At 37.7% G+C, this 15,854-nt stretch overlaps 1 protein-coding gene across 20 annotated transcripts in view; it reads right to left on the reverse strand.

Annotated features, from left to right (window-relative positions):
• Positions 1 to 822: 822 nt before the first annotated feature.
• The window catches only part of Lasp (LIM and SH3 domain protein Lasp), a 333,829-nt gene continuing 318,797 nt past the window's right edge, over positions 823 to 15,854 (reverse strand). For 11 of the 20 annotated variants that reach the window (XM_073985192.1, XM_073985183.1, XM_073985176.1 and 8 more), the window contains 2 exons: positions 6,651 to 6,889; positions 823 to 2,677 (listed from right to left, as the gene is read on the reverse strand). In XM_073985192.1, the coding sequence (XP_073841293.1) occupies positions 2,498 to 2,677; positions 6,651 to 6,889 (419 nt within the window). In that variant the 3' untranslated portion in view covers positions 823 to 2,497. The remainder of the gene's footprint in view (positions 2,678 to 6,650; positions 6,890 to 15,854) is intronic. The other 9 variants (XM_073985188.1, XM_073985180.1, XM_073985177.1 and 6 more) reach the window with 1 other exon arrangement.

The raw sequence follows: 15,854 nt of genomic DNA on the forward strand, positions 1-15,854 counted from the left end.
AACAACAACGAAATCGGTCTCACAATTTGCTGATTGTGTGGATCTCTTCGGTTTCCCTTTTTAATTTGCAAAACAACGATCATTCCGCTCAACACAAAAAAAAAAATAATAAAAGGAATTTATTGTATTTTAACAACCTTACCAACTTTTCGTAAGGCGATTTATGCTTCTTTGCCTGACAAATTGCTTGGTGAATTTTTTTTTTTTTTTTAGAATTGCGAAGAAACAGTTCAATTGATCAACAATATTTTACCATCAATAATAGATGTTTTCATAATTTCGGAGATCTCTGTACGGCCTTTTTTTTTGAAATGTAGTACTTGCTTTAAAGTGGAATAGCAAAATAGTAAAAATTAATGTTGAAATTGTCAAACAAGTGTTCAATTCTAACAATTTTAATTTTTCATAGTCCATATTTGCATTAGACGATTTTCCTTGCGGCAATTGTCAGTTTGTGGGTAAGAGAGGGTGTTGAGAGGCAAAGGGTTCCCATATGCCTCACCTCTCTCTCCTACAAATTGACAATTGCCGCAAGGAAAATTGCCTAATGTAAATATGGACATACATTTCTAGAAAAAAAGTGATTTCACAAAATATTGGTTGATATGTTTTACTCAGTGCTATTTGCTATTGTTCAATGTATGAAAACGATCACAGGGTAAATTAAAAGATTTAAATATTTTTTGATGTGATTAGCGTAGTCTCACCTTATTTCAGTTCCATTGACGAGTTATGTTTCTTATTACTTTCAATTCTTTGTTGTCGAATCAAAATTATGTGTGATGTTGTGTTAAAATAAAAAAAGAATAAAAAATCAAAGTGTTTTGCAATTTGTTTGTTGTTATTATTGTTGTATATTTCACATTTATATGTATGTTGTATGTATATTTTTATGTTTGTATACAATATATAAATTTATTTTATATTGATCTATAGTTTTTTTTATTATAAGTATGTATTTATAATAAAAAAGAGAAGAAATTCGTTTCAGACATTTTATGTTTACTATAAATAGAAATACATTTTTTCTGCTTGTTTAAATTTCATATTAATAATTATGTTTAGTTTTCAAATACATTTTATGTTTTATTTTCTTTCTTCTGTTTTCTTTTTATTATTCGTTCCTTTTGTTAATAGAGTATAAACTTGATTTTTATAAATTTTTTCAATAGTTTCTTCAATTGTATTTCAAAATAACAACATTTCTTTGTTTGTGATTTTTTTTAGTTTTTCTTTCTTTCCGTTTTATTGAATAAAACAGGAGAGGAAAAACTATTTGACATAATACCGTCTGTCTGCCAAGAAGGGTTTGTGTTTTTTTGACAAAGTTAAGGAACATTTTCATGAATTTATCTTTGTCAAAATGTCTTCTTTACAGACTATAGATATCTTTGTGTATTCTCTTTTACTATCAACTAAAAGCTGCTCATCATCAAACAATTTACAAACAAAGATGGTTAATATTGGGGTTGGCAATTAGTAGCATATCTCTAAAATTAGTTGGGTTAGTTTTTTTTTAGAAGGGAAAAACAAAAAATAAATATTATATTTCCAATGGAAAAAAGGCCACAAAGTTGTTGCAGTTATATCATATCAAGTAGGTATACATATATGTATGTTAATAATTTATTTGTTTAACGTTTTTTTTTCTTTATTATCATAATTTTTTACATTTCTTTACAAGCAAGAAATACATAAATAAATTTTATTTTTATTCATAACATTTTGAAAATATTATTGAAATTAAAAATGCTTCAAAAAATAATTAAAAATAACTCATAACTGTGTGTTGTTTGATTAAGAATTAGAAACCTTGTAGATGTAGAAGAAATTGGTTGGATCACTTAAATAATAATAATAATAATAAAAAACAAAATCATTCTCCCATTTCTCTTCATCTAAACTTCTCATCTCTGCTTTTCGCTTAAAATACATGATTTAGTAAATAATAGTAGAAATTTTGTTGGCGATCGTTTTGATTTTGCGCATCAACGCTATTCATTTGGGATTTGTGTTTTAAATTGTTATTGTTGTTGTTATTGTGATTACTGGTCCTAGACGTTCGATCATCGTCATCATCCATAAAAACATTTGAAAATATTATAAATACAAGTGCCATATAAATGCACATTATTGTTATAACTAATATGTGATTTTTACAACAACAACCTTTTGTTGGTGTGGGTGAGGGTGAATGCAACGATGTATACGAGGTGGCAGGGACATGGGTATTGTTCAAAATGTTGTTAACAATCACATCGTTATTATTGTTGCTGCTACAGGTGGTGTTGGTGGTGGCGGCGGCGGCGGTTGTGTTGTTTGTATTGGCATTATTGGTGTTGTTCGGTTTGCTGTTGTTGTTGTGGTTGGTGATATTGCCGTTACTTAGATGACCATTACCATTGGCCACCAATGGTATCTTGCCATTGGTTTCAGAATGTTGCATCTGCTGCTGCTGCCCATGGTGATGGTTGCTATCGCTTGAATGCATTTCCTATTATATAACCGCTTGCTCAACATAGTTGGCAGGTAGCATGCCAGTTTTACCAGTTCGTTCCACACGTCCTGTCATCCAGCCAGAATCAATGGACTCAACTTCGAAAATAATATCACCTTCACGGAAGCTAACCTCATCCACGTCTTGGGCTTCATAGTCGTACAGGGCACGATAAATACGCTGGAAATATATAAACAAATTGTGGATTAATTTCGGAATATTTTCGTTTCGGAATTCTGAATTGGAATTGTATAAAATATGAATAATATTGATTATCATATTTTAGACAAGTAACGATTAGGGTATCACATGATCGGCCATGATTTTTGATTAATTAATTATACCCTCAGCATTTATGCTAACGAGGGAACACTTTCATACGGGCAAAATGTGCCTCATCGAAATAATGGTTTTAGACCCGAAGTATGTTTGAACGAAATGTGTTTCAGACAATTTGGAGTCGATTGAGCAATGTCCGTCCGTCCGTCTGTCTGTCTGGATGGCTGGAGCGCACGATAACTCTCGAAGGGATCAACCGATACGGTCCAAAATTTGTTTTCGTAATATTTTGTCCAAACTTAGTTTAAGTTCGAAGATGGGTTATATCGGTCCACACCCCTTCGGTACCTCCCCCACAAAAGTACGGAAATGTTCGGAAAATTTGTGTGCACGATAACTCTTAAAGGAAGTAACCAATTAATTCCATACTTTGCACATCATGAAATTTCTTCCAGGCTTAGATGAGGTTCCAATATTGACTCAATCGGTTGTTGTTGTTGTAACAGTGTTTTTATTATGTTTATATGTTCGTTCCTCTGTTCAATCTGGCTCAGGGTCTATCTCCAGTTCCAGAAAAACGGCTGCTTCGATGGGATGTAGCCACAGATCCACTGGAGTTAGATGGGTAGGTTTGGCGGGGCAGTTGTGTTTCGTGCGGGCCCATGCCGCATACTGGGCATATGTCTTGTACGGCGCGATCGATTTCCGCCCAATACGAATTTAGGCGACTGCAATATCCCGAGCGTAGTTGAGCCAAAACTACTCTGGTTTGTCGTGCCAGCTGACGCTCCTCAGCTGCGATAGATGGAGGATGTACTCCGAGTACTTTATTCACACTATAATTGCTTAAGGCCTTGGCAACTGCGTCCGTGTGAATGCTATTCAATCCTGCTTGATATGCTTGTTGATCTAGAGGTTCTCCCCTGTATCGTTGGACCTTTCCTTCTAGAGCATGGATATCCTTCCTGATCTCCCTGAATGGGCCGGGCCTACCCACGAGATGGTGATTGGGATGGCTCACACGATAACATCCAAGCAGGTACTGCAACGAAAGCATCTCATTGTGTTGCTTTACAGGAAGAATTTTTGCCTCCTCATGTAGATGGTCCACTGAAGATTTGAGGAGGCACCCTGTCGCTGTTCTCAGGGCGGCATTCGGGCAAGTTTGAATCTTTTTCCATTTCGTATCACACAATCTCGGGGACCAGACTGGAGCAGCATAGCTTACCACAGACCGACCTATCGCGTTATACGTGGCCAACAACGTTTCTTTATCTGCAGCCCAAGTGCTGCCTGCAAGGGACTTGAGGACCTTGTTCCTACTTTTCAACTTGTCGCAGATAGCTGTGGCTTGTGCGCACGAGGTGAATGTAGTGTCGAATGTGACCCCTAAAATTTTAGGGCAGTTTGTGGTCGGAATTCTGCTACCGTCGACCACGACATTCAACTCACGTCCAAACTACGCTGTCCATGTGGTGAACAGAGTGGCTGTAGATTTTGTGGGGGAAATCTGCATATTCCTCGAATGGCAAAAGGTGGTGAGATCGGTTAAATAGTTGTTCAGTCTCTCACAGATGTCATCAGGATAGGTACCCGACGCCAGGATCGTGCAATCATCCGCATACGTCACGATCTCAATGCCGTCTGGAGGGGGTGGAATACAGGAGAGGTAGAGGTTAAACAGTTCCGGAGATATCACCCCACCTTGGGGAACTCCCTGTTTCACTCTACGGGGTTTGGACTTCTTATTTCTGAATTCCACGTACGACTGGCGTCCACACATATAGTTGACTATCCAACGTTTCAAGCTTGGCCGGAGGGTTGTCTGCTCAATGTCCTCAAACCGCGTGGAGTGCCTGACTGTATCAAAGGCTTTTGATAAGTCAAGCGCCACCATCACTGTTCTATCGCACGGCCGTCTCTGGTTGAGTCCTTTACAGATATATGTGGTAATGGCGTGCAGCGCTGTTGTCGTGCTGTGCTGCTTACGGAATCCATGCTGATGATCAGCAACTTGATAGCTATTTCTGATACTGGGGAGGAGCAAGGCCTCAAGTGTCTTTGCTACGGGCGACAAAGCGAAATCGGTCTGTACGATTCACTTTTGCTGGCATCCTCGCCTGGCTTCCGTAGTGGGGCCACCCTGCCCATTTTCCAGACTTCGGGAACAACGAGGGTGGCTAGCGACAAGTTGAAGACTTTGGTGAGATACTCGACTCCCGGCTCATCCAGCTGCTTCAACATTACCATGGAGATTCCACCAGGGCCCAACCCTTTGGATGATTTAGCGTTCCTAATGGCATTGGCAACATCATCCATTGTAAATTGTGGTGGTTCATCCTCGGCAGGAAGAGATCTGATGCGACGTAATACTCTTCTCTTCGCCCTGTCACTCTCGGGATGCTCGACAAACTGTCGATTGAAATTACTTGCGCACCTCTTCGGGTCAGTCAACGTAACGTCGCCAAACGTGACTGAGGTCCTATCTTCCCCTCTTCCAGGGTTCGAGAGTGACTTAACCGTTGCCCACAATTCACCTATACCGGCTCCAATGTTGCAGCTCTTCTGATGATTTAACCATTTGTTCCGCTTATGCTCGGTCCACTCCTTCGGGTACCTCCCACACAAAATTTCGGAGAAGTTCAGTTTAGGACCTACTGTCGAATCGCTTTGATTTTTGTTGTAGCAACTTTTATTCACTGCCCCTCATACGGCGCTATAAGTTTCATCAGGGGCAAGTCCATACTTTCTGAGAAAATAGCCTGAAAGGTACAAAAAAAACCCTATGACACCGTGTGTAGTGGTTGGAGCGCAAGATAATTCTCGAACGGATCTGCCGATTCGGTCCAAAATGTGGCCTTCGTAATATTTTGTGCAAACTTACTTTAAGTTCGAAGATAAGCCATATCGGTCAACTCCTTCAGGTACCTCCCCCAAAAAAGCTCAAAAATGTTCGGAAAAATTATGCGCACGATAACTCTTGATGGGAGTGACCGATTTGGTCCATACTTTACACATCGTAATATATCTACCAGATATAGGTCAGGTTCGAATATGGACTATATTTGTCCACTCCTTCGGGTATCTCCCAAGCAAAATTTTGGATTAATTCACTTTAAGAACTGCTCTCGAATCACTTTGATTTTTGTTGAAGCAACTTGCATTCGTTGCCTCAATTACGACAGTAAAAGTCTTTTCAGGGGCAAGTCTATACTTCTTGAGAAAACAGCCCGAAAGTTGTAAAAAACCCTTATGGCACCATATGTAGTGGCTGGAGAGCAGAATACTGCGTTCATCCACACTTTGGATATTATAATATTTTTTCGAATAGGTGGCGCTTATAGGTCCACTCCTTCCGGTGCCTCCTCCACAAAAGTTCAAAATATTCGCTAAAATGGTACGCGCGATTTTTCATAGACGTAGCAACCAATTTGGCCTAAACTTTGGATCACTAAATATTGTCGAAACTTAGTTTATGTTCAAATTTAGGCCCTATCTGTCCAATCCTTGTGGTACCACCCACACAAATCTTCAACATTTTTGTGTGGTTAAGGGTCAGTACGAGGATCCCTTGGACATTTTTACCGATGGTTTTCCTAGTGGCCCTGTTTACAGCGATATTGTGTTTTTCGTAGGCTAGTGTGATAAAAAAGCCCTATCTATCCTTATCCCCTCAAATTATTGAGCTTTAATTATATCCATACTTTTATCGGTTCATACGCCCAAAATTTTGAAAACCCCCCTAAATACATGTTTTTTTTTTGGGAAGAAAGTATTTCTATCCACCCAGGCTGAGGGTATATCTCTGTCGGCCAAGCCGACTGATACTTTTTTACTTGTTTTTTTTTTTTTTAATTTTTTTTGGATTACTTACCAAATTCTGTTTGGTCTGTTTCTGTTGCTGCTGCAGATTGTGATGTTGTGGTTGGTGATTTTGTTGTTGCATTACAGGCATTTGTTGATAATATTGTTGTGGTTGTTGCATATTGTGATTGGACATATGGTGTTGCTGTTGTTGCTGCTGCTGTTCTTGGGCTGTTAAAGAACCATAAATACCATTAACAGGATCAATATCAGCTATAGAACCAATACGTTTGGCATAGGAATTATTAACTGAGGACATTTGTTTTTTTGTTGTTAAAATTAAATACAATACCATGTAACCGAAATCAATAAAACCAATTTAAAAAGAAAAGGAAAGAAAAGAAGTAAGACAAAAAAATATTGTTTAATGAAACCGAAAGATTTAAAGAATATGAAAAGGAAAGTATATATAATTTAAAGATTAAAATTAAAGAGCTTGAAGAAAAGTAAAGAGACTTTATTTTTAACGTACAAATTAGAAGTTAATAGTTCGTGAAAATTTGTTAATATCAAAGAATTTTAATATGAATAAAGATTTGTTTATGGAGTATTTGTTTCAGAAAATAACATGTATAATGAAATGTAAGTAGGTTGGACTATGAGAGTATTCTATGTACATAAAAGTTGATTATGAAATACAAAATTTTTTTTACTAAGATTGATCTAATATTTGTTGCAGGAGGCTGTTGCCAGTCCTCGACTAATATGTATATCTACATATTAGTCGAGGACTGAACCCGAGATAGGACAGTGTTGGTGGCGCTCGACCTATCAAAAGGCTTTGATACTGTTAAGCAATCCACCCAGTTTCAGCACACTAAGCAGACTATCCTCCGACCATGTTAGAGACGTTGGATAATCAAGCTTAAAGTGTTGGAATTCAGGAAGAATAAAACAGGCAGTTCCGCAGGATGTGTTGAAATCTCCGGAACTGTTTAAATTCGACCTCTTTTGTCATCCGTGAACCAAATGTGTGAGGAAACGAAGACTCACTCTTCCATTACGGCAACTAGAGATACATAAAATCGATTTCGGTTAATCGATTATTAGCCGTAACATTTCTAAAAGTCGTAGTTGACTATTGACTGTGCGAAAACCGGAAAAATCGATTATTATTAATAGACTTCCGAAAGACGGAGTAACCTATTATTTTTAGTCGACCATTAGGCGTGGTGTATTATTGTTCGTAGTCGACTAATAACACTATGCAACACTGAAAATGCAAACAACTTCTAGTATGCATTTTTTGAAAGTACATATTTAGTCTACAAAAACCCTAGTAGGGTTTTGTTCGGATTTTATGGCCTCATCTAAACCGGGCTAAATCTACACTTTTTTGCATTTATCAGGCTATATCTCAGAAATGAATAGGAATTTGCTGTCTTTAGCAATATTGTAGCCCTAAACTAGTAGAACTTATCTTTTGAAAAAAAACACATAAGAAAAATTACATCTAAGGCATCAAAATCTGTATAATATAGAAAATTTTACATAATTGCTGAAATTCTGGTCAGTATCGGCTAAACTATTGGTAGTTGAACCAAATAACCTTTTGCAAAAATCTTCCAAATAAAGTTCTCAACAATTCTTTAGAACATTCTGAAACTCTAAAATGCTTACTGCATGTTGTTTCAGCGGTATTTTGCATAATATCTTTTACAACACGTATTTCAAACACAGTTCACACCAACAGTTTATTCTCGCATTTCGGATTTCACTACATTATTGACATTTTTATTAAATCGTCGTTGAAAAATGTACTGAAAACAACGGCACAGAGTCATTTTACATCAATGACATGTGTGTATTACATTCCAGGGAATATTTTTCCAAAAGAAAATATTCAGAAAAAATTAACGGTTTAGGAGATACCGTGCGAAATATATAAAATTGTGGAATTTTTGCATATATTTTGAAATTTGAGGCAATAAATGTAGTTTTTGGAGTTAATTATTTCTCCAAATATTTTATTCTTGTCCTTATCTACAAATTTGCTTCAGAGGTCGGAAGAAGATTCGCATTGGTTTCAGAGATATAGCCCAGAATTGCTTTAAAAAGACAATATTTAACCATGTTTAGATGGGGCCATAAAATCCGAGCTGGATCTGACACAACAAAACCCAACTAGGGTTTCTTGTCGTTTGGGTCTGTACTTTCAAAAAATCCTCAGTTCGAATTGTTTGCACAAGATCACCTTAAAAATGTTGCACAGTGTAATCGTAGTTGAATATTGGGTGTACTAAAACCGCGTAATCGACGGTACTTTTTATACATGAATACATCAAGAATCGCATCAAAGAAAATGGTTGATTATAATCGGTTTTTGACGGTTAGCGAACAATCGAAAGTCGACTTTTATAATAATCGACTAACCGAAAATCGAGTTTTAAGTTCTTCACGAACACCGAAAAACAGATTATTGCATTTCACTGCTTATCCCTAACGGCAACAAAATGGCATGCGTTCGTTGCTGTACTTGCTCGGGTGTTACCGTGAGAATGTTCATGATAACCATATGGTGGACCGAATTCCTCCACCTCCCCCCCCCCCCCCTTACCAATCCATACATATTAGGAGAGATCTTCTTGATCTAAAGAGAGATGTTAAGGTTTGATAGAACCGAAGAACGTTTGCTCCCACAACAAACTAGAGTAGTTTTGGCTTAACTTTGTTAGGAATGACTGGTCCAATAGCTTAACAAAACCATTCTCCTAATCGTGCCGATAACATATTAGCACACTGGCAAAGTGTCGCGAACTCCTTGCAAACAGCCACAAATTCCATACTTGGATATCAGAGTCCTCCATGATAAATTAGGAGTGAAAAAATCGAGATGTACAGGAGCCAGAATAAAGTTCGAACATTCTACCTAGTGTTGAAACATCAAACTGATGGATTTTCGTACAGACACATCCTTCTGTAAACACGACCAAGTAATCTGATGCTGATATTGTGTGTTCTCTGGTTACCGAATGACCATGTTCGTCATGATGACGAAGGTAGCAATAACCCGCCAGAAGGATAATAAGACCGTAGTAGGCTTCATCTTGCAAGCCCAGCTGTTCAAGACTGGAGGCGACGCGCCAATAAGGTGTATAAATCACCTAGTTAGTACCGCCTGGCAATACTGTGAAATAAAAAGACAAATAGGAAGAAAACCGATATTGGCCAACAGACGTTACTTTGGACTAAGCAACCAGGGTTAGTAACACCCCCTTAGAAAAAGCACCCTACTATGAAAATAAAAATGAAAGAAAAGAAAAAAAATCTATATATATAAAAGAGCTTAGTGATGACTGAGTGAGTGAGTGAGTGAGTGACTGACAGACTGACTGGCATATCATCGCCCAGACGAAACCGCTGAAGCTAGAAAGCTGAAATTTTGACTGTGGGTTGCTGTTGGTATGTAGGGGTGAGATAAGGCTGGGTTTTTGGAAATTCGACCTAGAAGGGTACGAAAAGTACAAAAAGGTACTAAATATGGTACCCTTTGTATTAGGCAAACGGGAAAAGCTAGAATTCTGAAATTTGGAATGAGCATAACTGATGGAGAGTTAAAAAGATGTACCAAAGGGTTTTTCGAAATTCCACCTCTAAGTGTACGAAAAGTACTAAAAGTTAAAAAATTTAGTACCAGTTGTATATTTTGAACGGATTTAGCTAGAAACTTGGAATTTGGTATGTAAATAAAGGTTGGGAAGTGGTGTTATAAAAGGAAATGGTTTAGGAAATTCGTACTCATGTGTACGAAAAGTACTAAATGGTACTAAATTTAGTACAATTTGGATTGGGGTGAAAAGATAGAGCTGGAAACCTGAAATTTGGAATTAAGATTACTGACGGAGTATAGGATTGAGATATGGGGGTAGTTTTGGAAATTCGTACTTATGTGTACGAAAAGTACTAAATGGTACTAAATTTAGTACAACTTGGATTTGGGTGAACGGATAGAATTCGAAAACTGAAATTTGGAATTAAGATTACTGTTGGCGTGTAGGATTGAGATAGGTTTGGAAATTCGTAAATTATGTGAACGAAAAGTACTAAATGGTACTGTATTTAGTACAACTTGGATTTGGGTTAACGGAACTAGTTGGAAACCTGAAATTTAGGATTAAGATTACTGTTGCAGTGTAGGATTGAGATATGGGGTAGTTTTGGAAATTTGTACTAATGTGTACGAAGAGTACTAAATGGTACTAAATTTGGTAGAGTTTGTAATTGATTGAACGGATAGGTCTGGAAACCTGAAATTTGGAGTTAAGGTTACAGTTGGAGTGTGGGATTGAAGAAGATTTGGAAATTCGTAATTATGGGTACGAAAAGTACTAAATAGTACTAAATTTGGTACAATTTGTATTTGGTGGACGAATAGAGCTGGAATCCTGAAATTTGGCATTAAGATTACTGTTGGAGTGTAGGATTGAAGTGGTTTTAGAAATTAGTACTAATGGGTACTGAAAGTTTTAAATGGTACTAAATTTCGTACAATTTCGATTTGGGTGAAAGGATAGAGCTGGAATCCTGACATTTGGAATTAACATTACTGTTGGACTATAGGATTGAGGTAGTTTTGGAAATTCGTACTTATGGGTACTGAAAGAAAAAAATGGTACTAAATTTGGTATAATTTGTATTTGGTGAACGAATAGAGCTGGAATCCTGAAATTTGGAATTAAGATTAATGTTGGAGTGTAAGATTAAAGTAGTTTTGGAAATTAGTACTTATGGGTACGGAATGTTTTAAATGGTACTTAATTTCATACAATTTCGATTTGGGTGAACGGATAGAGCTGGAATCCTGAAATTTGGAATTAAGATTACTGTTGGACTGTAGGATTGAGGAAGTTTTGGAAATTCATACTTATGGGTACGTAGAGTACTAAATGGTACTGAATTTGGTACACTTTGGATTTGGATGAACGGATTGCGATGAAATCCTGAAATTTGGAATTAAGATTACTGTTGAGTTGTAGGATTGAGGGAGTTTTGTAAAATTCGTACTTATCGTTATGATAAGTATTAAATTTCGTACAATTTAGATATGGTTGAACGGAGAGAGCTGCAATTCTGAAATTTGGAATTAAAGTTACTGTAAAAGTGAAGAATTGAGGTACTTTTGGAAAATCGTACTTATGGGTACGAAGAATACTAAATGGAACTATGTTTCGTACAATTTGATAATGGACGAACAGATACTGCTTGAATTCTGAGATTTGGAATCAATATTAATGTTGTTATTTTGTATAATTGTCAGTGTAGGGTTGAGACATGTGGTTTCCAAAATACGTACGATAAGTTTACGAAAATTACTAAATGGTACTCAATTTGTTGTTGGGTGTGGGGACGGAGCTGGAATCTGTATTTTTGGAGTTAGGGTGAGTATTGGTGTGTAACATTTGTATATTTACGAAGAGTACTAAAGATGTCTAAATGTTGTATCGGGTGTAGGCACGGGTGGAATTTTAAACTTTGTTTTTAGAGTCACTGTTGGTATGTGGGGTTAAGATATGGAGATGGTTTTGGAAATGCATACTATAAAAGGTAGTAAGTGGTATTGAATTTGATATAATTTGTTATTGTGTAAAGGGGTTAGCAGGAAGTTTTGGCATTTTAGGAGGAGGTTTCGGAAATTCGTTCTTATGTGTTTGTAAAGTACTATAATTTAGTTTGGGGGAACTGATAGAGCTGGAAATGAGAATCGCGGTTGGTACAAATGGTTGATATAAGAAAGTAATTTTTTGAGGTTATACCCACGTGTGTGAGAAGTACTAAATTTGGTACGATGAACGATCATGTAAGTAGTTTTTTAATGCGTACCAATTCTAAAATTTGGTATGAGGGTCGTTGATGGCTGAAATGATATTGGAAATATCTAATATTAGGTAACAAAAAGTACTAAATGGTACTGAAACTTTGAACTAAGATTACTGTTGGAGTGGAGGATTTAAGTAACCTTTGAAATTTGTTCTTATGTGTACCAAAAGTACTAAATTATACTTAACGCGATAAAATTTGGATTTGGTTAACGCATCGAGCTAAAGTCCTGAAATATAGAACTAAGATTACTGCCGGAGTGGAGGATTGAGTTAGTCATTGAAATTTGTACTTTCGTATGAAAAGTATTAAACGGTACTAAATTTTGTACACGGAATTCGGAAATTTGGTACTATGGTTGCTGTTGGTGTGTAGGTTTGAGTTATGGATGTCATTGTGGATATACGTACCATAAAAGGTAGAGCTGAAATTGTGAAATTCGGCATTAGGATAGCGGTTGGGGTATAGAATGAAGGTAAGGATCATTAAATAGGTATCGCTGTTGCGATATAGTTTTTGATATAGGGATGTGAGTTTTGAAACTATTACCTATTATTAGTACTAAATTTGGTACCGTTTTGTTGTTGCATAAAGAGATATAGCTGGAATTTCGCATTTTTGTTTAGGTTCAGTGTTAGTTTTTAGATAAGGAGGTTTTTTATATGCGAAATTAGGTATGGAGGTCACTGAGGGCCAAGGTATTGAGCTGTTGTTGGAAATGCGGAAATACATTTTGATATCACAAATTCCGAAATTACAACTACTTCGGTTGGAAAAAGTGGGTACAACTACCCGCACCGTTGTAATGCGACAGGGTTTTCTTTTTGTAGAAATTGGAACTAAAGGTGTACGAACAATATTAAATTAAATTAAAAATCATTTAAAATAGGTGTTGATACATACATTTTTTTCATATTAAGTATTGTTTATTTGTATATTCTTCATTTTCCGCATACGAAGTAGCGGGCATTTTGCTAGTCCCCTATAAAGTTGACAACCCCTGCGAATCTGCACCTGGAATGTTCGCACTCTTTATAGAGAAGATGCAGTTTACGCATTGGCAGATGTACTTGAAAAGTACAAGGCCAACATTACTGCCACACAGGAAATACGATACGACACAAAGCATGAGTTTGGCTGCGGATTTGTAGTTTGTCGAAAGTTAAAACATCTGGTCTCCAGCTTCACAATACGGATAAAAGCAAAATTCGTCAACATTAGTTCTACATGCGCTCATGCTTCAACCGAAGACAAGGACGAACTGACCAAAGATATATTCTACGAGCAGAGCTCCGAATACTCGCTCGAATTCCACTCGCGAGTGAAACTCTTCTCGAATTCGTGCAAGTTGGGGGGGGAAACTTGCCCCCCTCCCCAACACCAAACAAAAACTTATCCCACCCCAAATAAACTTGGCCCACAACCACCAAAAATATTGCACACAAAAAAATTACCGCCTCCCCCCAAATTTTCGCCCTGCGAGTGAATCGGAGCTCTGTCTACGAGCGCATAGAAGAAACATATAACCGTTGTCCTGCCCAGACATTAAAATTATTCTAGGCGATTTTAATGCCAAAATTGGAAAAGAGAATATCTTTTGCCCAACAGTCGGGAAATTCAGTCTCCATAGTGAAACATCTGATAATGGAATAAGGCTAATAGACTTTGTAGCGACAGAAAACATGGTCGTTAGCAGCACCAGATTTATGCATCTCGACATAACATACCGGCACAATGACAAAATATTGCCCACTCCATGCAAACAGTCGCAAAATCCATACTTGGATTCCAGAGACCTCCACCAAGGAATCCATGGTATGACCAGGAGTGTCGTTCTGATACCGAAGAGAAAAATTCGGCAATAGGGCTATTCTACACTCAGTAGCAACGCGTAGCTCACGAGAGAAGTATCGGGAGAAAAGGGGAGAGAAGAAACGTCTTTTCCGAAGGAAAAAGAGAGAAATAGGAAAGCGGGAGTGTGAACAAAATCGAGATGTACAGAGGCCAGAATGACGTCCGAAAGTTCTACCAAAGAGTGAAAGATCAAACTGATAGCTTTGGTACAGGTACATCCTCCTGTAGAGACCAGCAGCAAGGTAATTTGCTAACTGATGCTCAGGATATGGAATAATATTTTCCAAATGGTTGGTATTCAGTAGTAGCGAAGACGGCGAAGATACCACATATCCAATCCCAGAAGATGGCATTGAATGTATACCGCCCAGCCAAGATGAGGTAAAGTCAGCAATAAACCGACTAAAGAATAATAAGGCAGCAGGAGATGATAGCTTACCAGCCGAGCTATTTAAAATCGGAGGAGACACGCTGATAAAGTGTATGCATCAGCTAGTTAGCACCATCTGGGAGGAAGAACGAGTACCCGACGATTGGAACCCGAGTATCCGGTGCCCCGTCCACAAGAAAGGAGATAAGACTGTATGCTCTAACTATAGGGGCATAACTATTCTCCCTATCGCCTACAAGATAGTGTCAGGGATATTATTCAAACGACTAAAGCCTATGGTAGCTCTCGTATGACCTGTTCAACATCCTGCTGGAAAAGGTTATACGAGATGCAAATGTCATAAGAAATGACACAATCTGCAGCAACACCCACATGTTACGTGATTATGCTGATGAGCATCGTCATGGGGCGATCAGTAAAGGAAGTAACTGATACATTTAAGAAGGTCGAAGTAGAATCAACAAACGTGGGTCTGGCGGTAAAGAGCAAAGTTGATGGTGTCGACGCGCAATGCGTCCATAGAGTTCAGACCAACAGTTGAAGTTGGTTTCTATAATTTTGAGATAGTAAAGACCTCGTCTACCTCGGCACCGCCATAAACACAACAAACAACATCAGTTGTAAAATAACAAGTAAAAAAGTGTCAGTCGGCTTTGCCGAAAGATACATACCCTCAGCCAATATGAAGTGAAACTTTCATCTACGGACAGATCGAATGCATGTAAGGTCTCTTCAGAATTTTGTCGCCCTTTTGAACATTTAAACTTGCCGACACAAATGTGGATTGGGAATTAACTGCACTAAGACACAAATGTTGAACTTTTTTGGGGGAGGTACCCTTAGGGAGGCCCGATATGGGCCATTTTAGAAGTTAAACTAAATTTTGACAAAATATTAGGAGATCCAAATTGGTTGGCCCATTCAAGTGATATCGTCCTAGCATTTTAGTGACATTTTTTTAAATACTGGGGAGAAGTGCCGGAAGTTGTGGACCGGTATTGCCCCATGCAACTATGTTTGGATATAACATGACGAAGACCAAATGTTGGACCAAATCGGTTGAACAGTTCGAGAGTTATCGTGCTCTTCATCCACTACATATGGTGCCATAGGGTTTTTTACACCTTTCTGACTGTTTCCCAAAGAAATATG

Source organism: Musca autumnalis, unplaced genomic scaffold (genome assembly GCF_047663935.1).
Source record: "Musca autumnalis isolate F117 unplaced genomic scaffold, ASM4766393v1 scaffold_4, whole genome shotgun sequence".
Taxonomy (NCBI): domain Eukaryota; kingdom Metazoa; phylum Arthropoda; class Insecta; order Diptera; family Muscidae; genus Musca; species Musca autumnalis.